This window comes from Balaenoptera physalus (genome assembly GCF_965194825.1).
Source record: "Balaenoptera physalus genome assembly, chromosome: 13".
NCBI classification, from domain to species: domain Eukaryota; kingdom Metazoa; phylum Chordata; class Mammalia; order Artiodactyla; family Balaenopteridae; genus Balaenoptera; species Balaenoptera physalus.
In genome coordinates, this window is record NC_138892.1 from 108,109,680 (window position 1) to 108,133,693 (window position 24,014).

The following is a 24,014-nucleotide window of genomic DNA, read 5'->3' on the forward strand; positions in this document are numbered from 1 at the left end:
GATGCTATCATCCCTCCGAAGTCCTGTGGTGAAACGGTCACTGTGGTAACACCCTCTTCCTGCGTGAGGTCCCTCTGCTCTCCCGCACAGCTGGTTTGTGGGTTATTCCGGCTCCGCTTCCCTTCATCATTGGCCTTCTGTGCTCGCTGGGGGAAAAGCAGCAAAGCGCAACTCTGTGAATGGTGCTCTGTTGCAGGCAGCGTTGGGAGCAGACACCGGAGGGTGTAATAAAATGAGCCTTGAAGACACTGATGACTCCTCTTTCTGTTCACACAGTAACTCCCTGCCTCGACTTGGGAGGGCTGCTTCCAGACCATCAGTCTTGTCATCTTAAGTACGTACCTATGTGGTTTGACTGCAGGTTCTGAAAACACACTAGCAACACCCGAAGGCCCACTCGCACAGCTGGTGAACTTGCTGGAGAATAAAAGCGGCTCCAGGGCTGCAGCCCCGAGAAGCAGCCCAGCAGTCAGTGCTGGCTCCTGAGGAGCCGGTCTGAGTACGCCAGATGGGCCTCTGGACTTTCAGTGATGCCGAGCATCTTTTGTTCTCTTAACCATCACTTAATTCAAATAATTAAAAAGCAGGATGAAACGTTCTCAATTAAAAAAATCTCAATTCTGTCCACGAGGGTTGTGATGTAAAATGCACCAATTTCCAGGATGTACCTGAGTCCTGGTGGCCAGGATGTGCTCAAGGCTGGAATCTCTGTATGACGCTGGCTTGGGGAGAAGAGCGGGTTATCTTGCTTTATGACCAAGAAAGTATATCTGACTTGGTCTGGAAAAATTGACACCAAAACATGTATAAACTGCATTAAAACGGTGGCTTACTGTATTAATATAAGCAAAACAGTGGCAGGTAAAGATGCTGTGACAAATTATTTATTTACGTACTTACTGCACCACGTGGCACACAAGATCTTAGTTCCCCAACCAGGGATCAAACCCGTGCCCCCTGCAGTGGAAGCGCAGACTCTTAACCACTGGACTCTTAACCACTGGACCGCCAGGGAGGTCCCTGAAAAATTTAAAGTATTGTAAGAGATAGTCTGGGATTATTTGGTGCTCTAGCACTCCTTTCTCTTCCATTAGTTTATAGAGTTGACTACTTGAGTTTAAATTGCTCCTGGGCCTGGAAGAAAGTATCTCCCTGCTGAGACACATTGTACTGACTGATCCCTGTGTCTGTGTTCATGTGTGATTCACCGTGTTTCCACGGTGACGTGAACCCTTTAAATCTGGAAGATTGTTTCCAGAGGCGCAGCCACGCCTACTTGCTTTTAGGACTTGCAGCATCCTTCAGGTGTCAGCCTGAGACCCAGCCCTGGGGTGCTGTGTTGGATGCTGAACCATGGAGTCATTTTTCTTTTCTCGTAAGTTTAAACTCAGGGAACAGGGAAGTGGTTTTGGTAACAACATATTTATCAGTACTTAATTACTAGTGTTCATGTCCTTCCCCAGAGTATCATGGTCACAGTAACAAGGGCGTTTCTGTTACTGGTGATGTGAGATCTGGACCCTACCCACCATCGCACTTGGACGCAGACCAATCCTAGGAAACGCTTAGCGCTGGGAACAGACCGGGCTTTGTTGCTTCTAACAGTAAGTGCTCCGGTTTACTCTGGTGCTAAGTGATTGCGTTTTGTTATTCTTTTTTTTTTTTTCAAATTTTATTGGACTATAGTTTTTTGTTTTGTCTAAATTTATTTATTTTTGGCTGCATCGGGGTCTTACTTGCCCCGCGGCGTGTGGGATCTTAGTTCCCCAACCAGGGATCAAACCTGCATCCCCTGCACTGGAAGGCAGACTCTTAACCACTGGACCACCAGGGAAGTCCCTGTTATTACTTGTATACTGACTGTGTGTCTAGAAAAGGGAGCCACCACAAATGCTGAATTCTTAAGTCTAACTGTTCTTTCATCTTGTATGCCTAGAAACCTGTTCTCTCCATAAGCAGCTTCATAGGTGCAGATGAGCTGGGGGCATGGCTGGAAGATGAAAGTGTAAGATTCTTCACAGACATTCCCCACAGGACGGATGCAGTAGCTTCTCCAGTAGCTTAAAATTTTTATCAAAACCTTGACTTCTTGGAAAGAGAAAAGGGTGCATTTAGTTACATGATTTTGGAAACTGGTTGACATAGGCCTTGAAATCACCTCCACGTCTTTTAACTGCCTGTGGTTCCTGACTCAAGTAAAAGGAAATCACGGTGAAAAAGTCAAACACATTTTGAGGTCTGATTTTCCTGTTGTTTGAGTCCAGAACCTCTTGTGCTGCTTGGTTTTTAAACAGGAAGACTAAGTGCGCCCGAGCCAGCGGGGCTGGGGTCACCCTGAGCCGGGACGGAGCCACGATGCTGAGCAGGTTTGTGGGCCCTCGCTGCCGCCAGCTGGCCAGAAACCGGTCACCCACAGTGGGCCTGCGGGGTGCCATGGGAGCCGTGGGGCTGGCATGGGCCACTGACTGATTCTGGACCAGGTGCTCTACATCAACGGCAAGTTCAAGAAGGATGATTAATGAAACCCATCCCCTTGGACCCCTGCGGTATCTGGTGGTGCTGCCTTCTTCCATCTGCATCTGGAATGGCCCAGGCTCTTGGGATGGACCTCGAGGAAATACACGGTGAGAGAGCGATTTCCTGTGTTGGTGGAAGTAGCTTTGGTGTGTGAACACACACGGCATTAAACCTCTCTATGAAACCTTAAAAAAAAAAAAAAGACCACTTCCTTACTATGAAGGTGTCCCTGTTTTGAGGGGAATTTTTCACTTGTAAGAGGTCCATGCATTCCCTCTCCAATCCCTGGTCCCCTCACACTCGGCACTGCCTGTGGTAACACCACCACCAAGGGTGCACTTTTTTTTTTTTTCCTTCCTGCGCTGCACGGTATGTAGGATCTTAGTTCTCTGACCAGGGATCAAACCTGCGCCCCCTGCGGTGGAAGCACGGAGTCTTAACCACTGGACCGCCAGGAAAGTCCCAAGTGGGTTTTTTTAAAAAACAAAAAAACATGAAGTGTGTTCTTTTTCTTCTGCCTTTTATTTGTCAATCTGCTTTTATTTTGTTGTTCTTTTTTTCTTTTTTGACTGCAGCTTGTGGGATCTTAGTTCCCCGACCAGGGATCAGACCCGGTCCCTGCAGTGGAAGCGCAGAGGAGTCCTAACCCCTGGACCACCAGGGAACTCACGATCTGCTTTTAGATCTGATTTTCAGGCGGGGACCTTTCCAGCAGACATTATTAGGTAAAGGCACAGTGTGTGGATAGATGTAGATGATGTGAAACATTCACACGTGTACGTGAAGAAATTCCTAAATGGGCCCTGCCTTTAAAATGGTGAGAGACACACAGCTGTCATCTCGTGCCTGTCTCCTCTGAGCATGTTTAAGTGGCAGAGGCTCCATCTGTGTGGACAGCTACACTGCTGTCACCATCTCAGGTTGTAGCCAGCCGTGCTTTTGCCGAGTCGTCCCGTCAGTCCATCTCCTGGAGCAAGAAAGGACAACAGCCGGGATCAGCCAGCCTCCCTCCTGAGCCAGGACCCTAGACCTGAGCCTCTAGGGCCACAGTCAGCAGAAGTGCAGCTGGGGCTTTGCAAACAAACACAGCTTTCACCAAGTCACTTATGGTGCCAAGAGGCATATCAGTGGGTGCGAGGACTGGACCGAGGTTCTGTTTCAGCCCCACGGTGTCCGGAAGCTGTTAACAGAGGCTTATCTCCTTCCAACAACAGCTCAGCTTGGTTTCACAACAAGTTGGGGTTGTGTTCTCCCTCCGGTTTTTATTTTTAAAAGCCCGTGTAACTGAAGGCCACGCAGAGAGAATGCTTTTAAGGCTCATCAACTACATGTTAAAAGAGGGTCAGACGCCTGACTCCCGACACATAAAACCCCAAAATTCACAGATAAGATACACCCACTTTCCCTTCCAGGTGGTCTGTGAAACTGAAGCACCAGACTTTCTAATATCCTGGGTGGAGGACAGATGTGTGCAGTTTTTACCCCCTTTTGACCGCTCACCCTCCTTGGTAAGCATGTGTTTTAATTTAATTATACTCATTTTTGTGACAAGGTGAGGCCGACAGCAGCCTGGGGAAGCCCAGCGTGGGCCCCTCCGGCCCTCTCTCCCGCCCCCCCAGCAGCTCTCACGAGCCTGTGAAGGGTGCACAGTCGGCCTCCGCTGCCCGGTGACAGCAGCTCCTCTCAGAAACAGCCAGACTCCCAGACGCAGGACCAAGCCTTTCTTCCTGAGCAGGAAGGGCCGTGACCACCTTCCCTGGGGTCTGTCCCCAGCAGGCAGCCCTGCAGTGAGGGTCCCAGAGCTCAGAGGGGGCCGGGCTGGGGAGAGGCGGACACCAAGGGCGGTTAAGAGCCCAGGAGCTGCCACCACTGGCTCTTACGTTTTGGACTAAGTTCCTCACGTAGGCGAGAAGGTTCTGGTTGATGAAGGTCACTGTGGTGTGAAAGACATCTTGGAGCAAAGCTGGCGAGTGGTCGGCCACCTTTTTGGCCACGAGCATGGTCAGCAGGAGCAGGGTCTTCTCGTGGTCCACGTCCGCAGGGTAGAGCTGCATGAGTTGTTCCAGCGCGGCCGCCAGGCACCGCCTCCTGTCCTGCACGGGTGGAAGCAGAGGCGCGGTTACCAGGCCTCCCGCGGGGAGGGGGAAGTGCTGTAAACAGCTGAGGAGGCCAGAGGAGAGAAGGAGGCAAAGCTGGGGGCAGGCGAGGCGCCCCCCCCTCAGCGGGTCCTCATCTCCTGCTCAAAGGCACCTGAGATCAAGGTCAGTCACTGCCCAGGGGTCTGGCCCCGGTACATGGGGGCAGGGAGGGGGATGGAGACCTCCTGCCGGGAGAGGCCTCGTGGACCGCCGGACCGGAAAGGACCTTCCACACGCCAACACGTGGCAGCAAGAACGGCACCAGCAGCCTGTGTCTGATCCACGCCAGCCAGCGAAGCTCAGAGGGAGGCTCCCTGACAGACGGGCCTTCCCAGAGGCAGGAGGGCTCGACCCGCCGGGCCCAGCCCGAGGGCGTTTCTAGGTCGCGGGGGCCCCCGCAGCCTCAGCAGTCAGAGTGGAACACGTTGTTTCAGGAAGAGTCACATCCGTCTTGTTAATCTTTGGGGGGCTCTGTCCCCAAACTCTTTTTTTTTTTTTTTTTTAAATTTTATTTATTGATTTATTTATTTATGGCTGTGTTGGGTCTTCGTTTCTGTGCGAGGGCTTTCTCTAGTTGTGGCAAGTGGGGGCCACTCTTTATCGCGGTGCGTGGGCCTCTCATTATCGCGGCCTCTCTTGTTGCGGAGCATAGGCTCCAGACGCACAGGCTCAGTAATTGTGGCTCACGGGCCTAGTTGCTCTGCGGCATGTGGGATCTTCCCAGACCAGGGCTCGAACCCGTGTGCCCTGCATTGGTAGGCAGATTCTCAACCACTGCGCCACCAGGGAAGCCCCCCAAACTCTTGAGTCTGACTTCAGGTTCAGGTTTTCAGGTGTCAAGTGACTTTTTTCTGAGAGACAGTTCGCCAGGCTGACTCTCTCCAGCAGTCACGAGCTGAGCCACCTCCCTGGACGCTGGTCTGTCTGCCCGGAGGCAGAGGACAAGCCCCGTGGGTTTTCTCACTCACCTCCTCCGACAGGCTCCCGTTCCTGAACTGCGCGGCCAGGCCAGCCACCAGCCCCGGGCGGATGCTGCAGTCCATCCTGTCCCCAATCTGGGCGAGCTGCCTGGCGACGTCCCGGACCACTTCCTCCTGAGTCTCAGAGTCTAACGTGCAGACGAGGGGGGTTCAGATGACGCCCCGCTCCCGCTCCACCCGCTCCAGGAAAGGGGTGGGTCCTGCATCCACAGCCCAGTGAGGACGGTGTGAACACGGGACCAGGCGCAGGGGCCGGGCGGGAGAAGGACCTGTGATGCCGGGGTAGCCACAACCCGGGCTTGAAGCCCAGCGTCCAACGGCTGTCGGCTGAGGACGCGGTCAGGACAGAGGCTCCGCGGCCTCTCGCCCTGGACTCTGCCTCCTCCCCCACCCCCCACGCTCTTCCTTCCCAGACACCATCTGAGCCCCTCCCCAGAACAGAAGCTTCCAGGGGCTCGGGGGTTCCCAGCTGTGGGTTGACTCCCGGGTACGCAGCTGGGGACATGGGGCGTTGAGTGACCAGCCCCCTCGCTGCTTCTCCCCGCAGCACAGAAGTGTACTCGGCCCACCTCCAGCCCCCCTCCGCCCGTCACGCGTGTGGAAGGCGTGTGGCAGCCACCCCTGCATCGAGAGAGTTGTTGGCATCGTTTTTCCAACAGCATTTGCTCACTCTTGTGTCTCTGTGTCACATTTTGGTAATTCTCGCAATATTTCAAACTTTTTCATTATTATATATTTGTATGGTGACCAGTGACGTCACTGCTTCAACGCGCTGCAGGCTCAGAGGATGGTTAGCATGTAGCAATGAAGAAGTACTTTTAATTAAGGCACGAATGCTGTTAAGACAGCACTACTGCACACCGAACACACCTCCGTGTAGTGTACACGTAACATCTACACGTGCTGGGAAGCCAGAGGGTCCAAGTGCCGCGCCTTCTGGTCTGGACCCCAACCGGCAACCTCGCCCCCTGCCCACACACTCGTCCCTCGGGGTCTGGGTGGGCGCCGGCCCAGGGCCCCCCGCAGGCACCAAACTCCAGGGGCCGGCGTAACCTCACGCGATCACCTCCACCTAATACAACGCCAGCGCACAGCAAATTCAAGTTTTGCTCTGGGTAACTTTCTGGAACTTTTTTCCCCAAGTATTTCCAACCTGTGGTTGGTGGAATCTGCCGGCAGTGCCTGCACAGCCCTGCACCCGTGGAGTTCCACGGGCCCGGCTGCAGCCCTGACCTCACTGAGACGTGTCTGTGTGACCCCAACACGAGCCCTCCTCGCCCTGAAACCTCCCACTACCCGCCCACCTCTGCTTGGGGACAGGTCACCACTCGCCTGCCGAGACCTCCTCCACCTGGGTCGACAGCCTGGCCACGCTCGACCCCGTGGTCCCCTTCGCGGCCCGGCCCGTGCGCTTGTCCTGACCCACCTCCTGCACAGCCCCCCACGGCCCCGCTCTCCCACCTCCTCCCGTCCAGCTGAGCGAACAAATCCACTGACAAGTGGCAGCCAGGCCTCTATTCTGCCCATTGCTTCCACACCCCCTCAGGCTCCTGACCATGCACCGCGTCCTACCCGAGTGCCCACCCTGCCCTGTGCGTCCAGCGAGGCTCCACAGTGTGAGGGGGGCTTGGTGCAGACGGGGGCCACCGGGGCAGCGGGCCTGACAGCAGAGCTACTCCTGCCCCTTCCCAAAGGGGGCCTAAGGCAACCCTGGCTGGTGGGGACCCCCTGCCGCGTCGCCAGCCACCTGAATTAAGACAGCTGGGGGCCCAGAGGCTGGATCAGCCGCGAGAGGGCCGTGACCACCCCCCCCCAACACCAGGCGGCGGACTCCAGCCCAGGCCTCCCGGGAGCGTCGGGAACACCCGGGAGCCTACCCCCGAAGCACAGGCTGGTTCAGGAACCCGACAGAATTCCTCAGGGAGCTCCAGGGTGTGCTGTGCCCAGCTCACCTCCAGAGGGGCTCCCAGCCGTCAGCTCCCAGCGGCCTCCGTGGAGGCAGCACTGGTGGCAAAAGCTGAGGCCGGGAGGACAGGACGCACACCTAGAATCTGCCGCACACGGAGGCTGGCCCGGCCCAAGAAAAGAGCCCCAGGTCCCCGCTGCCCTGGTGACCGTGCAGCTCATCATGGCCATGACACGCACAGGAGTAAAGCGTGGGCGCTGCACAGATGCAAAGAATCCTCAGGAACCCAAGTGGGTTTCAACTGACTGGACTCGGCGAGGCCTGCTCCGCTGTACACGGGGTGGACCTGAGCCCGAAGGCCCCACAGTCCGGATCTGGGCTGTGGAGGCTGGCCCGGCGCCTACCTGTCTCTGCCGCCCCCTCACGGAAGTGGCTGCACCAGTTGCCATCCGTCTGCAGCTCATCGTCATGGGCCGCGCGCACGGACAGCTCGTGGCCCAGCACCTCCAGCTCTTGGTGGCAGCGGGAGTGCGGGCAGCTCTGGAGGAAGGTGAACACCAGCAGGCTTGTGGTGCGCTCGTCCTGGGGGCTGGCGCCGTTGCTGACCTGAGAGGAGAGTCCTGTGGGAACGTGGCCCCGGGCCAGGCAGCCGGGCCCGGGAGGGCCTCCCTGGCCCCGGGGCCTGGACACCCTCCCAGTGGGCAGGGGCCAGTCCGCAGGGCCACGTACAGATGCCGAAAAGCTCCAATTCTGCAGAAGGTGGCCCACCTGCCGGCGGCCAGCTGGTGCACCCCGGGGAGGGAGGTCAGGCACGTATGTGTCTAGGTGCCATCCTGGCTCTGCACGCCTGCGCCGGGCCTCACATATCTTTTACCAACCAGACCCCACGCTCACTGGGAGTGCATCCAGCAGTTAGAAGCTCATCCTCTGCCATCATGTCCTTTGTGGGCCCAGGAGGGTGTTGTGCAAAAGCAGATTTTCAATACAGCCCGAGCAGTAGTGACCACAGGCAACAGCTGCCTCTGGGCAGGCCTGGCTAACCTCAGGTAGATAAGCCCCTGGCCAAGCCCACGAGCAGCATGGCGGGAGCCAGGAGGGCCGCTGCACGTGGCAACAAGAAGGCAAGTGCAGAGTAGGGCCAGGGGTGCTCAGGTCACCCCCAGACCTGGGATGAGAGGGCATCGTGAGAAGCTAGGATGCCGAGACCACCCAGATCAACACACGCAAAACATACGGCCTGGGCTGGGAGAAGTCACGGGGAGAAAACGAAGGTGCAGGTAAAATTTACTTCTAAGTCCATAATGTTTTTCATTAGAAAATACTAGAAAAATATTCTGATTAGGAAAATCAGAAAACTTTGAGAGGACAGTTTTTAGAGGACAAATTGTTTTAAACAAAATGCATAAAATAAGGTGCTTATGTATTGCTATTCAGCCTTTACTTCTCCAGAATTACTCCTAAAAGGGGGAAAATGTACGTAAAGCTCTACTCTACTAAATCTTTACAGTGAGGCCAGTGGCACAAGGCAGCTGAGAAACTCAAGAACGTGCTTCGTCTCTACCTCAGGAGACGTCCCGGTCAGGAGAGAAGAGGGGCTGAGGCAGGGCTGCAGTTGAACCGTGTCCCCCAGAGACAGGCCCAGGTGCTGACCGCCAGGACCTGAGAGCAGGACCTTATCTGGAAATGGGGTCTTTGCAGATGTCACGTTAAGGCCAGGTCATCCTGGATTGGGGCCCTAATCCCATGACCCATGTCTTTACAAGAGAAAGGGGCTGACTTACAGACACACACAGGGATGCCAGTGCAGATGGAGACGGGAGCTGGAGAGGCCAGAGCGGGCTCCTCAGAGCCTCCGGAGGAACCAGCCCTGTAACACCCTGATACCAGACTCGTGGCCTCCAGACGCTTCAGGAAAACACCCAGCCGTGGGCTTTCCCTGCTGCAGCCCCAGGGAACTGAACCAGGCCGTCTTTTTCGAGAGGTTAGTAAACAGGGTCCAGAGTCTGGGTGTGTGGCAGCGGTTGGCAACAGCTACGCCAGGTCAGGTATCAAACCCACGTGCAGTGACCTCTGCCTTTCCCCCCGAAACACAAAGAACAGAAGTGGCCGGGCGAGAAGGAGAGCATCCCGTGTTAGAGGGCTCAGGCCCCGGAGCCAAGCATTTAGTGCCATCCGGCTGGGAAGTGTGTGGACAGACTCCGTTCTGAGCATGTCAAGAACAGGCTGGCCTGGACTCCCAAACAGGCAGCCGGCCCAGAAGACCAACAGCATTTCACACCAAGAACAAGCAAGGCTGGTGACAAGCCAAGGCCAAGGAGGGACGAGTGATACAAGCTGAAACGGATGTCTCAGAAGGTGGAAGATTGGATAGTTGTTTATCCTTTTAGGTCACAGGGGAAAGTATGTTAAGAGAAATGATCAAGACTTAGGAAATCTTGCCGGACATAATACAGATTTCATCTATAGGAGGCAAAAATAACTCGTGCTATAAAATCAGTTCCAGTGCAGAGAAAACGATGGAGAGCTGTCCAATGTGTGTGATAAACTAGACTAATCCTGGTGTCCAAGACCTGGAGAAGACAGCACCAAACAAACAGTAAAAACAAAACAAAACCAAAAAAAATCAATCTCATTTTCTTTTTCTACCTATCAAAAAAAATCAAAGAATGCTACAGTATAGATGAACAGCACCATACAAACAGTAAAAAAAAACAAAAACCAAACCGAGCCATTATGCTCAGTGATATAAGCCAGACACACGAGGACATGCACTGCTCCATCCCTCTCATCTGTGTGGTCCCCGAGGCATCAAATGCACAGAGAGAAGGGGGCAGTGGTGGCACAGCGACGCGAGTGCTCTTAATGCCACTGAGCCGGACACTTAAAAAAGGTTAAAATGGGGACTTCCCTGGTGGCACGGTGGTTAAGAATCCGCCTGCCAATGCAGGGGACAGGGGTTCGAGCCCTGGTCTGGTAAGATCCCACATGCCGCGGAGCAGCTAAGCCTGTGCACCACAACTACTGAGCCTGCGCTCTAGAGCCCACGAGCCACAATTACTGAGCCTGTGTGCCTAGAGCCTGTGCTCCGCAACAAGAGAAGCCACCAATGAGAAGCCTGTGCACCGCAACGAAGACCCAACACAGCCAATCAATCAATCAATCAGTAAAAGGTTAAAATGGTAAATTTTACTGTAATTAAAAACACCTGGAAACAAAATCAAAGGGGGAAGAAAGTCAGAAAATCTATATAGCAGGGTGAAATTTCTGAGGGAGAAGAGGAAGCCGCTGGCTGTCTCACCACGAACCTGACTGTGGGGCACGCCTGTGTCTCGGTTTCCTCAGCTTGAAGGGAAGAAAGGGGAAAGCAAAGCCCTGGGAGTGTGTCTGCCCTTTCCCACTGAAGTCGTCAGGAGAAGCGGCACCTGGGCAGCTCCCGAAACCTCTTCTGCTCAAGTAGCTGACGCTTCTCCTGAGCTGCTAAGCTGGGAACCACAGGGCTCCCAGGCCTGCAGAGGGACGTTTGAGAAGCGCACACCGAGCCCCCAGGCGCTGTCTGCTCAGAGATGCAGAAACCGGGCCAAGCTCGTGAACCACCTAGTAAGTCCTCAGGCCTGCGGCCGCCCCCATGGAACTGGTGGGGACACGAAGGGCCCTGGGCTGGACGCCCGAAGATGCCACACTGCCTGGCAAAGACAGGAAGGAGGTGAAGAAGAGCTTCTGCTGGGCCAGGCGCGACTTTCTCTTTTAAACTCGCGCAAAGCACAAGGCACCATTTAGGCCCCATCCTGCTGAGGCGGGGGACCGGCCCACGCAGCCTCGGCGACGCTATAGCTCTGAGCCCGTGCTGCACAGGAGCGGGCGGAAGCGGTGAGGGGACGAGAGGGTTACCCGCCCTGTGCTCCCCGGAGCTGGGACCCGAGGCTCCGCCGCCCACACCCCCAGGACCACCGCCCGTCTGACCTTCGAGTCCATGGCCCAGGCAGCGTCGTGGGCTCCAGCTCACAGGGGTGCGGGTCGGCAGCCTGGAAGAGGACACACACAGGGTGGGTGCAGGGCCCCGTGGGGACCCCCAGGGAAGAACAGGGAGCCCTGCTGCCCTCGCCCGCCCACCTCAGCCCAGCCCCCAGCAGCCTGAGCTCACTGGTCAGGCAGACAGGGCCGTCTGCTCCCGAACCCTCTCCAAGTCAATACAGTACTTGGAGCGCCGGGCTCCCTCCACGAAAAACACCTGGACGTTTCCAGGGACCTGCTGTGTCATTACCATGGCCCCATCACCGCTCTCCCCACCGACCCTCCCCAGCTGCAGCCCCAGAGCACCGAGTGGGTGGGAAAACGAGGCACGCCTGGGCCCAGGGCCACGTGGCTGCAAGGGCTGGTGAGATCAGTCTTGCACAGAAAGATGTGTATAAATTAAGAAAAGAATGTGTATTTGACAGTCACACAAAAGATTCAGGCTTCCAGATGGCATATAAATCCACACTAAATAACCTGGCAGGCATAAACAACTGAGCAGACAAAAGCCCATCGGAGACTGAGTTTAAAAAGATTATGCCCCCAACATGGAAAATATAAAAGAATGAGAGCTGTGTGCATCGTAGAGACGTCCAAACAGACCAGAAATATTTCTGCAGAGCAGTCTCAACAGAATAATCCCGCGTTAAAATGTCCGCACCAGTGAATGTGTGTTTACACACAGTATTAGGCTAAACCCAATGAATCGATCCTTTTGTAGGGCAGTAACAGTCAAATTTGGAACTTCCATAGGGTTCCTAAATACACAGGGGGTAAAAAGAGAACCACCAGCTCCTCTCCAGGGAGAAAGGGCAAGGCTTCCCCCCGGGGAGCGCGGGTGGGGGCCTTGGGGGACTGCATCCCCAGGACCCAGGCCACCCACCGGGAGTCGGATGAACCCACCCTGGGGCCGGGCAGGCTGCAAAGGACGCGGTGAACGTGGAGGGACAGACAGGAAGCAGCAGGACGCTGGCCCGAGGGCCTCCGCGGGCCTCCAGGGCAGGAGGCAGAGCTGCAGGACGACGTGCCACAGAGCAGGCCCCTGGGGGAAAGGCCGCAGAAGCCAAACCACGTCCAGTCACAGCCTCGGCCTCCACCGCGCCCTCTCAGGAACGAGCTTCCGAAAACCGGGGAGGCCGCCATCAAGGGGTAACTCACATAAAATCTGCCTTCCACCCGGACCTGCCCTCCCCACTGTCCCCGCGGCCCTGATCCATGTCCACATCGCTGACACTGTGCTCATTTCCCACCTCAACACATACTTCCACAAAATGTTTTAATGCCTTTACGTAAGTGACCCTTGAACAACGCGGGGGTCAGCGGGTACAGAATTTACTTGTATCCGCGATCTGCATTCTCCAATTCAACCAGCAACAGCCCGTGGGGCATTTACTAGTGAAAAACATCCCCACAGAAGGGGGGCCCATGCAGTTCAAACCCTTGTTGTTCGAAGGTCACCTGTGCATATATGTCTTCATAGCTCTCCCTCTATGTAAGGATACAGAATGAGAGCAGAACACGGATGCTGACCCAGACGGGATGGACCCACAGGAGAAAGTGCCTCTGCAGGGCGGCTGGGCCCCGCTGTCTTCCTCAGAAAGACAGTGGGTTTGGAGGAGGTGGATTTCCTTTTTTTACCTTCTGAAATGAACACTTACTAAAGATTTTATGTAACTGATTATTTAATGGGGGAAACAAAGATGTTAAAACCACTCAAAGAGCACACAAGCACCCACAGCAGAGCACCTGTATTTCTATGGACAAATCACCTGCGTCAGCATCCGTTTTCTGCAACTTACAGAGGTGTAAAATAGCTCCAAGACAAGAAAACCAGAAACAGTGAGCTGGCCAGAATATCCAGGTTTTTTGCCCATTTCAGAGTCTTTCACAGATTTCCTGACAGTCTCCGGACTGGTAATGATCTCAAAGGTTATTCTTTGACACACACAAACAGGGCGGGTCTCAGAAGAATGCTAATTAACCAGCCAGGCCTCCTAGGTTTCTTTTGCAAATTTAGATTAAACAGCTACTAATGCCACAAGATCAGCTTCGGTCTGGAAATTCTCACCAGGAAGCTCAGGCTACCCCGAGGGCGGGCAGGAGGCCAGGCCAAGCAAGTTCACAGGCTCCACCTGCGGCCCCTCTAGATGTGTGCGGAGAAAAGGAAGCCCAGCCAGGGGAACAGGGGCCACGGATCCAGACACTTGCACGTGGCAGAGACTCAAATGCAGGCAGCGGGTGGGGAGCTTTGCAGAGGAGGCCGCGGGGGAAGCAGGGGGCCCGCTGGCCGTGGCTCCCTGTGCGATGGCGTCCTCTGTGTCGCCCCATGTCGGAGGCACGAACAGAAAGGAGAGAAGCTGTCAGGTATCAATCAAGTCCTGAAGTTATTTTTAGCTTCCTGGACTGTCCCAGAGAGCACTCTGACTTGACCTCCCGGGCTGGTGGTCACTGGGGGGACTGGGGGAAGGGGCCGGGCAGGCTGCTCTGCCACCGTCCACTCGTATATTCAGTCCTGGCCTCTCTTACTCGGGTCCCCACTTAGCTCAGATTCCTTGGCCTGCAGGAAGCGACCTTCCCACCACGGAGGACGGGGACCCCAGGGCCAGACTGGCTTTTCTGGGGGGCTCTGTAGCCTTCACTCCCTAAAGGCAGCTCAGTTCTGTGACAAGTGGCCTGTCACAGTCGATCATACAAGCATCATTCAGAAATAGGACGTTCTGAGGAAGGCTCTCAAGTTGTCCAATTATATTACATCCTGGTAAACAGAACGAAGGACAGTAGGCAGTTTCTCAAAAAACTTATACACAGAATTACCGTCTGTTCTAGTAACTCTGCTTCCGCATACGTGCACACCCATCCTGGCTGCGTCACTCACAACAGCACAGGTGGTGACAACGCAACATCCACTGATGGGTGAGTGGATGGACGCAGTGCGTCCATCACGCAGTGAGTCTCGTTCAGCCGCAGAGAGAAGGAGATCCTGGCACCTGCTGCACAGGGCGGAGCTTGAGGACACTGAGCCGAGGACATGAGCCAGACGCACAAGGGCAGCTGCTTCCTGAGTCCACTTCTCTGCCGCAAAGTGGACTGTTGGCCCAGGGCGGGGGCCGGGGGCTGGGGGCCGGGGCGGCAAGATGAGAGGGTCCTGGGGAGGACGGGGGTGGTGGCACCTCAGTGCGGGGGACATTCACAGGTGGTTACAGTGGAAAATCTCAGGTATGTTTTACCACACACACAACAAAGAAGGAAATTCTGATACCTGCGACAATGTGGAGGAACCCTTAGGATGTTACACCGAACAAAACAAGCCAGACGCAGAAGGACACACACCGTCTTGCCCCACTTACATGAGAAATCGTGCCTGTTTTCTAGAGAATTATTAATTCCTATTAATGCCACTGAGCTGTACACTTAAAATGATTAAAACGGTAAAATTTTACATATATTTTACCACAATAAAAAAAGTTTGCAAGAAAAAACCCCCCCCCAGCGTCTTCTTTTTGAACCTATGCAAATAGCTGTACCATCACACAAAATGAGGAAACTTAACAAGAATTCTGTCAGGAAGAACTAGATGTCATTTCCGTCTACCAAATTTCTATGGGTTATAGACAGTTGAAGAAAGAGAAAGTTTCGTGTGTCTAGAAAACAGAAATGAAAACGTCAGCAGTATTCCGAGCAAACCACCAGTTTCCCACCTTGGTCTGTGGGTCCCAGCAGCTGCGCCCACGCCGTCTGCGTCCAGAAGAGCCTGGAAACCCTGACCTGCACCCTGGGTGAAGCTCTGAGTTGTTGAAGCCAGGAGAACACAGAAGCCTGTTCGTGAAGTACCACTAGTTCAAAGTACCTGGTACCAGTCCTTTCCACAAGTCTCTGATTCCACCCTTCTTAGCTGAGGACACGCACGAAAAGCCCCAAGTCATCCCCAGAGGGCACAGGCTGCCGGGGGTGATTCACGCGTTTCTCTAACCGACAACATCAGAACGGAAGGGGGTCAGAGTCTCTTTTGGGGTACAGTACGTAACAAACGTGATCAGTGTTTCCCCTGAGAATAAAGGCGTCCTCATATAGCACACAGCTTCTGAAACATTTAAATGAGTAATGTCTTCCTGTAAACATAACCAAAGCAGCCTCACAACAGTAACACTTCAAACAAATCTGATTAATTGTATAATCGCTCTCTTTATAAGGTGAACGGCCTTTGGGATTCTCCAGGGGCACTCTGGGAAGTCTCAATGATAGTCTTAGGTGTAAAAGATATCCTGAAAACATTTTTTTTTCTAAATTCAGGGTCCGTCCAACCTTTGGAAGCTCTGTCAGAGTCCACTTGGGCACTTAAGATGGGGTCACGGATGCCTGAGAAACAGGACATGGTTATCAATGAACGAAACTAAGAAAACCGTAAGCTCCTCATAAGTGATCAACTTTTGTTCTTTGTGGGGCTGTTTTTCCCCTTAAAACATAAAGCATCAAAATTTACTGTTTTCGGGACTTCCCTGGCACTCCAGTGGTTAGGACGCCACGCTTCCACTGCAGGGGGCGTGGGTTTGATGCCTGGTCGGGGAACTAAGGTTCCACAAGCTCCGCGGTGCGGCCAAAAATAAACAATTTAAAAAAAAAAAAATCGTTTTGACAGTAAAGGAGGCAAGACCATCAAAACAAGCAAACTTTGCTAAAACTGTGAGATTTCATAGCTTCTTCTCAGACTCAGACATTTAAGAGATTTACAAAAACATGAAACAATGTTCTCACTAAAAACATTGTTTTGTAAAATACAGTATTTTTAAAAAATGTTCGTTAAGCAACAGCCATTGATATTTTCAAACAAATCAACAATATTTGAAAATTTTCTCCAGTTTTACTTTCTCACACATAAAATAGATAAAACCCACTTAATCAAAAGCTTTTCAGGGTCCTCAGTAATTTCTATGTGTAAAAGAGAGACCAAAAACTTTGAGGGGGGGGGGGAAAGACGCCCTTTCCTTGAAAATAAAAGCACATATACAACAGTTTTTCTCTGTCATCCATTTTAATTACAACTCAAGCCAAGTGACTGACCTTCCTTCACAGAGAACCAGGTGCCCGGGTGTCACAGCTCAGACGCTATCTCCAGCAGCACGCGTGCCCTGGGCGTCCCCATGGTGCAGACACGCTGAGCGACACCAGCCAGAGACGAAGCGTCTGCTGAGGACACTGAAAACACTTGAGCTTACACCTGGTACCCAATGCTTCGGTATCCTGTCTTACTTAGAAGTTACCTAGGTAGACAATGATTGCCATCATTAACTCAATTTAATGTGCGTCCAAGCTGCACCCTGTAATACTGTTAAAGTAAAAACAATGTCAGAATTCTATTCAACTTAGTTGAAAACAAATTTACATTTCTCTTAACTTTAAACATCATGTAAGAGTAATATTAGCTGATTTGATAAGTAAACCTGTAGAAGTTTGGGGGGAAACCAATTAGAATAAAATGTATTATATCAACGTTATACTGATATATTGAATATTGATTATTACATGTAATCAATATTAACTATAATACCAATAAATCAGAGAAAAGACACAGCTTTTTAAAGCCCCAAATTATTAATTTATCCTCATTTGCCAAAGATATATCTTAATTATGTGAACCTGCATTCTTTTTTGTGATATAGTTGATGTATAATATAAGTTACAGGTGTACAACATAGTGATTCACAATTTTTAAAGGTTATACTCCATTTATAGTTATTATAAAATATTGGCTATATTCCCTGTGGTGTACAATATTATCCTTGTAGCTTATTTATTTTATACATAGTAGTTTGTACCTCTTAATCCCCTCCCCCTGTCTTGCCCCTCCCCTTTCCCTCTCCCACTGGTAGCTACTGGTTTGTTCTCTGTACCTGTGAGTCTGTTTGTAAACCTGTATTCTTAAAACGTTTCTGAGTTTGGACTTCCCTGGTGGCGCAGTGGTTAAGAATCCACCTGCCAATGCAGGGAACTTGGGTTCGAGCCCTGGTCTGGGAAGATCCCACACGCCGCGGACCAACTAAGCCCGTGCACCACAACTACTGAGCCTGCACTCTACAGCCCGCGAGCCACAACTACTGAGCCCATGCGCCACAACTACTGAGCCCGCGTGCCACAACTACTGAAGCTCGCACTCCGCAACAAGAGAAGCCACCGCAATGAGAAGCCCACGCACCACAACGAAGAGTAGCCCCCGCTCGCCGCAACTAGAGAAAGCCTGCGCACAGCAACAAAGACCCAAAAATAAATAAATAAAGAAAATTTGAGTTCCTTTCTGTGCATTTTAAATTTTTTTAAAGTCTAATGCATTTAAATTATTAGAAACGAGATTTCCTGATTTTCTGGAAATTTTAGAAATATTTGATTTATATAAGCATTTATTTAGGTCCACAAGCCAATGAGAACAGAGTTCCTCCAATTTGAGACACTTCACAACCTAACTCCCTAATGATGAGAAAACGTTTCGCACATTTACACACCAAGAGGCCAAGGCCTTGCTGAATTACAGACCCACAGGGCACACGGCGTCGGTCCCACAACTTCAGGGCCAGGTCAAGAGTAAACACAGAAACACCAAGGCTCATGGGTCCGGATGTCAAGGAGTGGTTCTCCGTGGTGGCACAAAATTCTGAACTGAGCTCAAAAGAGACCAAGGACACAAACCACAGTCTGACCACCCAGATCCTCTGTCCTCTCCCGCTCAACACAGGGCAGACCTCTGACACCTGCCCACAAGGACCACAGTCAGCGAAGGCACCAACGGAGTAACTGGTCCACATGTGCAAACACAAAACCCAGCCAAACACAGGACAGAGGGAGCCACTCCACTGGCCCTGAGATGTGGCCTCTGGGGGCTGAAACTCACTGGCACACATTCAGGGACGGCTCCAAAACTGGCAGCCAAAGAAGAGGGCGAAACCATGACTTTCATACAAATACAAAACAATAAAATGAACACATGTCCAAGATTTTATTTATTAGCTCATTAATTAGTGAGGGAACAAGTAAGATAGATGATAACAACCAGTTTCTAGATAATGTGGATTTCTAAGGCGGCCGCCAGGTCTGCTGAGATCACGTAAGACAGTCCTTCCCCCGAAGCGGGTGAACAGGGTCAACGCAGAGCCACAGGAGGCCCAGGCCAGTGTCCACGTGGGCCCCTTCTGACGATTCGTGGCGGGGTGGGAGCTGCCACTCACCCAGAACACAGTGTGACCTCACTGCCAGCCCCTTGCCACCTGGATTCGCCAGGACAGAAGCTGGAGTGTGGACGCTGGTCTGTCTGTCTGGCTCCTTTGCGCCAAGCTCTCCGTCCCTCAGGCCTCCCCAGACGCTGGGCACATCCTCAGAAACCCCAGTGCCTGCTCTGCTCCTCGGCCCTCCCCTCCATCCCACAGGCCTGGGAACCACTGGCTTTCAATCCTGGCTGCACACACGGGGAGCAACCGAGAGACTTTAAGATACTGATTTGACATGATCTTACATATGGGAAAGCCCCAGGAATCCACTAAAACACCCCTGGAAGTAATAAATGAGTTCACCAGCGCTGCAGGACACAATCTCTGCAAGATCTGTTGTACTTCTACGTGCCAGCAATAAACAACCCAAATATGAAACTGAGAAACAGAACAGCATCAAGAGAAATAAGGTACTTCAGAATACAATGAACAAAAGAAGTGTAAGGCTTGTACAGCGAAAACGACAAACATCGTTGAAGGAAAGTAAAGACCTAAATAAATGAAATCACTCCTGTCCATGGACTGGAGGATGTATTCCGTTCCACCAGTGGGAGCCCCCCAGACACCCACGGACCCAACACAGTTACCCTCAAGCTCCCAGCTGGCTTTTCCGCAGAAAGTGACAAATGGCTCCTGTTTCATGAGGAAATGCAAGGGGCACAAAATAGCCAAAGTAAAAAAGAACAAAGCTGGCAGACTCACACTCCCCAACTTCAAAACTTATGACTGAGCTACAGTAATTGAGACAATGTGGTACTGGCAAAGGATAACCTCAAAGATCAATGGACCAGAAATGACAGTCCGTAAATAAACCCTAATATTTATGGTTCATCAACCTGTGACAAAGGGGCCAAGACCAGGGTAAAGAATAGGCTTTTCAGCAAATGGTGCTGGGACAGCTGGGTATCACAGGGGCGAAAGCATGAATTTGGGCCCCTACCTCATATCATATATAAAAACTAACTCAAAACATATCATAGGCCTAAATATAAGAGCTAAAACCATTAAAAAAAAAAAAAAAAAACTCTTAGAAGAGAACAAAGGAATAAAACTTTATGACCTTGGGAGAGGCAGTGATTTCTTAGATATGACACCAAAAGAACAAGTCATACAAGAAAAAAAATAGATAAACTGGACTTCTTGAAAATTAAAAACCTTTGTGCTTCAAAGGAAACGATCAGTGAAAACACAACCCACAGAATGGGAAAAAATGCTTGCGAATCATTTACCAGACAAGGGACTTGTACCCAGAATATACAAAGAATTCTTGTTAACAACAATAAAAAAACAACCCAGTTAAAAATTGGGCAAAAGATTTTAATAGGATCCAAAGATATACAAATGGTCAACAGGCACATGAAAAGATGCTCAACATCATTAACCACTACGGAAATGCTAATCAAAACCAAAATGAGAGGGGAATTCCCTGGCGGTCCAGTGGTTAGGACTCTGCGCTTTCACTGCTGAGGGCCCGGGTTCCATCCCTGGCCAGGGAACCAAGCTCCCCACAAGCCACGCGTGCGGCGCGGCCAAAAAAAAAAGAAAGAAAGAAAGGAAAAAAACCCACAATGAGATACCCCTTCACACCCACGAGGACGGCTGGAACCAAAAGGATAATAGCAAGTGGTAGCGAGGTTGTGGAGAAGCCGGAAGCCTCATACCGTGCAGGTGGAAATGTAAGATAGTGCAGCCACTTTGGAAAACAGTTCTGCAGCTCCTCAGAATGTTAAACAGAGCTATCACAAGACCCAGCAATTCCACTCCTAGGCAGGCATATATACAAGAGAAATGAAAACACACGTCCACACAGAAACTTGTACACGAATGTTCATCGTGACATCATTCAAGGCAGCAAAAAGCCGAATGTCTATCAACTGGTGAATGGATAAAGAAAATGTAGTATATTCATAAAACGGAATATTTATTTGGCCATAAAAGGGAATGAAATTTGAAACATTGGATGAACTCTGAAACATTATGCTGAATGAAAACAATCTAGTCAGAGAAAACCACAGATTGTATGACTCCATTTATATGAACTTCCCAGAATAGGCAACTCCACAGAGAAAAAAGTAGATTAGGGTCACCTGGGGCTGTGGGGATAAGGGGACTAGGGGGTGATTGATAATGTGCGTGGTTTCTTTGGGGGCTGCTGAGATGCTCAAAAGTTAGATTGTGGTGATGGCTGCACAACTCTGAGAGTAAACTGGAAACCACTTTAAATGGGGAAATTTTATGATATGTGAAATATCTCAATAAGAGGTTTAAAAAGCAGCCCAAGGGAGGGCGGAATAAAGAGGGGGAGCCACCCCGTCACACAGGCCCCAGAAGTGAAACCCACCCCCCAGTGCGAAAAGCCTCCGAGTCCCAGTGTCCTCGTCTCCCGCCGCCCGACCTGCCCAGGCCCTGGCCGAGAGGTGTGCGCACACGGGGTGCGGCAAGACGGCCCGCAGAGGCCGGTGTGCCAGGGGCCGCTCCAGAGCGTCGAGGTGGGCCTCTGTCCCAACAACCTCCCTCGCCTTGGAGCCAGGGAGAAGAAAAGGGATGTCCCACGGCCCTCCTGGTGACCCGGACCCCTGGCCCCGGAAGAGGCCTCTCCCCACGCGTGGCAGCCCCGCTCCCGGCCGGCCGCCACATCCTTCCACCAGGGCAGAAGGTCCCCGGGCCCCACGGCACTCGTGTGCCTGAAGGTGACCAGCCCCTCTTCAACCTGCTCTGTGACCCAGAGGGGACTCGTGTCCTCCCCACCCGCGATGACAGGACACTGAGGGAAGGGGATAACTGCAAACGAGCCACTTCCTCACTGTCTCAGTGGTGGCTTCTAGGACCCTGGACACAAATACCCACACAAAAGCCAACCGAGAACTCAATCTGCAGCAGAACCTCCAGAAGCGGTTGCTCTGCGGTTCACCCAGATGATCACGTCCGTCCGCTGTTCACTGGAAACTTCCCCATTCAGCCCAGCACAGGCAGGAAGAGGAGGGAGGGAGAGGAAGGAGGGAAAGGACAGGGGAGGGCTCTTGGGGAAAAGGCCCAGAGAGGGTCCACGGCACCGCCCCACGCTCCCCCCGCCCCCAAGGCTGCCCGCAGGGAGGGGTCTGCAGAAAGGCCAGGCCCTCCCCACCACCACCCAGGGTCTAACAGGTGCAGGGGAGCAGGGCTGGGACGTGGGGCGGCGGCCGGGAACCCAGGCAGCGCAGCCCCGCAGGCAGAGCTGGGGCTCTGGGGCGGCAGGGTACTCAAGCGTCTTCGTCTCGGATCAGCATTCGTCCAGACACAAAGCTCTGCCCGCGTGTCCCGCCCAGTGAGCTCCGCGTGTGCTTCGGGCGAGCACACGTGTGACCCCCGGGGGCCCAGGTGCTGCTGTCAGATCCTGTGCAAGGGAGGCCCAGCAGGGTGGGGAGCACTGCGGGCCTCCACTCCCTCCACAGCCCCCCCACCTGACGTCCGGCCACCAGAGGCGCAGCCACAGAAGCACCTGCCAGAGCTCTGGAGCGAGGCTTCTCAGGGCCGACAGTCCAGACGCGGCGTCCCGGGCACCTCCGCACGACGCGCGCTCCTCCATCGGGGCACAGGCCCCACCCCTCCCCCGCCACAGGCAGCGCCAGGCCGGTCCCCCTCCTCCTTGCTCCTGGGTGCCGGGGCGTCCGGGCAGGCCGCTCGCATCTGCAGTGAGTGGGACCTCCAGTCCTGGGTCTGCGAAGGCCCGGGAGCAGGGCCCCTCCCCCAGCACTCCCGCACTGCTGGCAAGCTCCTATCCACACCTCAGAGTCCACCTCGGATGACCTGACCTCCTCAGACAAGACTTACGGTACCCAGCCCCTGTTCCGGCAGCTCTCTGCTCCAAAGCCTGCATCCCGGTGTCCCACCGTTGCCATTCCCACCACACAGCGCCCTGTCCCGCGGAGTCTTCTCTGGGCCCAGCCCAGAGAACTCCGTCCTTGGACCCCGGCGGAAAGGCTGCCCCGTGCGCTACGCTGAGCTCCTCCCTCGGGGGAGGAGGCCAGAAGCCGCCCCGCGGGCCGCCCCATCCTCTTCCCTGCGGTGCCTTCCTAGAGCCAGCTCAACCCCTGCAGCCGGTGGGCTCCTCCCACCCTCCCCCAGCTCGAGCGCAGACCCTCTTCCAGGGACAGTCACCCGTGGCTCCCGGCGGTCTCAGGGTTTGCCCGGAGATGGCAGGGATCCGGGCCCAGGAGAGCCCCCGGCCCGACCCGCCTGCGTCCCGACGGGTGGGATGGGACTGGGAACCACGTGCCCCTGCTGAAGCCGCCGACGGAGGCCTGGGCAGCAGACAGACCCGCAGGAGAGGCATGGCCGGGGCGGAGTCGCCCGAAAGGGTCTCAGGGGTGAGGCCCCCCTCAGTGAAGACCACCCCCTCCCCCGTGAGGGCCATCCCACCCCGGCAGCACAGCGCGTCCCGCTCGCTGGATGAAAGAAACGCGCCCCACGCCCCGCGCCCGGCCTGCTGGCTGAGGGTCTCGGATCTCTCAGGGTTTCCGGTCACTAAGTCACTCAACAACCCACTTCCGCCGCCCGCAGCGTGTCCAGAGCAGCGCGAGCCGGGGACGCGCCTCGGCCCGCACGCGCGTCTGCCTCACGCGGAGGGAGCAGCGGGACGGAGCGCGCGGGGGCAGGGAGGGGGCCTCCCAGGGGCGGAGGGCGCGGGGACTGGGGACGCCCGGCGGCACTCACCTCCCACGGCGGCGCCAGGCGGCGAGGCGGCTGCGCACCAGGCTCGGGCGGGAAAAAGCCGACGTCCCGGGGGTGGAGCGCGCAGCCGCCGCGAGCCCACTTCCGGTAGCTGCCGCCCCGCCCGACAAGGCTCCGCCCTCTTACTGCCGGCCACGCCCTCCCCGGCAGGCCACGCCCCCACTCCATCATTTCCTAAACCTTGCCGCGGCCCCGCCCCTTCCCGACCGCACACCGACAAGGCTCCGCCCCAGGCCCACCTCCAGGCCCCGCCCCTCGCCAGGTCCCTGGAGGCCGCGCGCGGAGGAGCAGGAACAGAGGCCTCCAGGGACCAGGGCAGTCGCTACACGCGAACTCAGGAATAGAAACTGAATTTTAAAAAGAAGAAAAAAGACCGGAAAGAAATACAACCAGAAACCATGGGCTGGTTACAGTGAAATCATGAATTCGCAGGATTTTCTACTTTTTTGTACTTCCCAATTTTTCTTAAGTGACTGTGGCACCAATTTTACAGTGAATA

At 53.8% G+C, this 24,014-nt stretch overlaps 1 protein-coding gene and 1 long non-coding RNA gene across 6 annotated transcripts; one reads left to right on the forward strand and one right to left on the reverse strand.

Annotated features, from left to right (window-relative positions):
- Positions 1 to 1,617: 1,617 nt before the first annotated feature.
- Positions 1,618 to 23,698, reverse strand: BID (BH3 interacting domain death agonist). 4 transcript variants are annotated; one of them, XM_082420861.1, is made up of 6 exons: positions 22,616 to 22,829; positions 22,246 to 22,471; positions 11,502 to 11,563; positions 7,946 to 8,147; positions 4,398 to 4,610; positions 1,618 to 3,484 (listed from the first exon to the last, which is right to left on the reverse strand). In XM_082420861.1, the coding sequence occupies exons 1-6, from the start codon at positions 22,681 to 22,683 to the stop codon at positions 3,473 to 3,475; spliced, it is 783 nt and encodes a 260-aa protein (XP_082276987.1). In that variant the 5' UTR covers positions 22,684 to 22,829; the 3' UTR covers positions 1,618 to 3,472. The 4 variants fall into 4 exon arrangements, with proteins under 4 accessions (XP_082276987.1, XP_082276988.1, XP_082276989.1 ...); XM_082420864.1 differs by lacking the exons at positions 22,246 to 22,471; positions 22,616 to 22,829 and adding exons at positions 5,624 to 5,763; positions 23,498 to 23,628 and having other exon boundaries at positions 3,021 to 3,484; XM_082420862.1 differs by lacking the exons at positions 11,502 to 11,563; positions 22,246 to 22,471; positions 22,616 to 22,829 and adding exons at positions 5,624 to 5,763; positions 23,498 to 23,698.
- On the forward strand, positions 3,491 to 19,606 carry LOC309641136. 2 transcript variants are annotated; one of them, XR_014252538.1, is made up of 3 exons: positions 3,491 to 4,025; positions 15,843 to 15,953; positions 16,623 to 19,606. It is a non-coding gene; the product is annotated as an uncharacterized lncRNA (long non-coding RNA). The 2 variants fall into 2 exon arrangements; XR_014252539.1 differs by lacking the exon at positions 15,843 to 15,953.
- Positions 23,699 to 24,014: the final 316 nt, after the last annotated feature.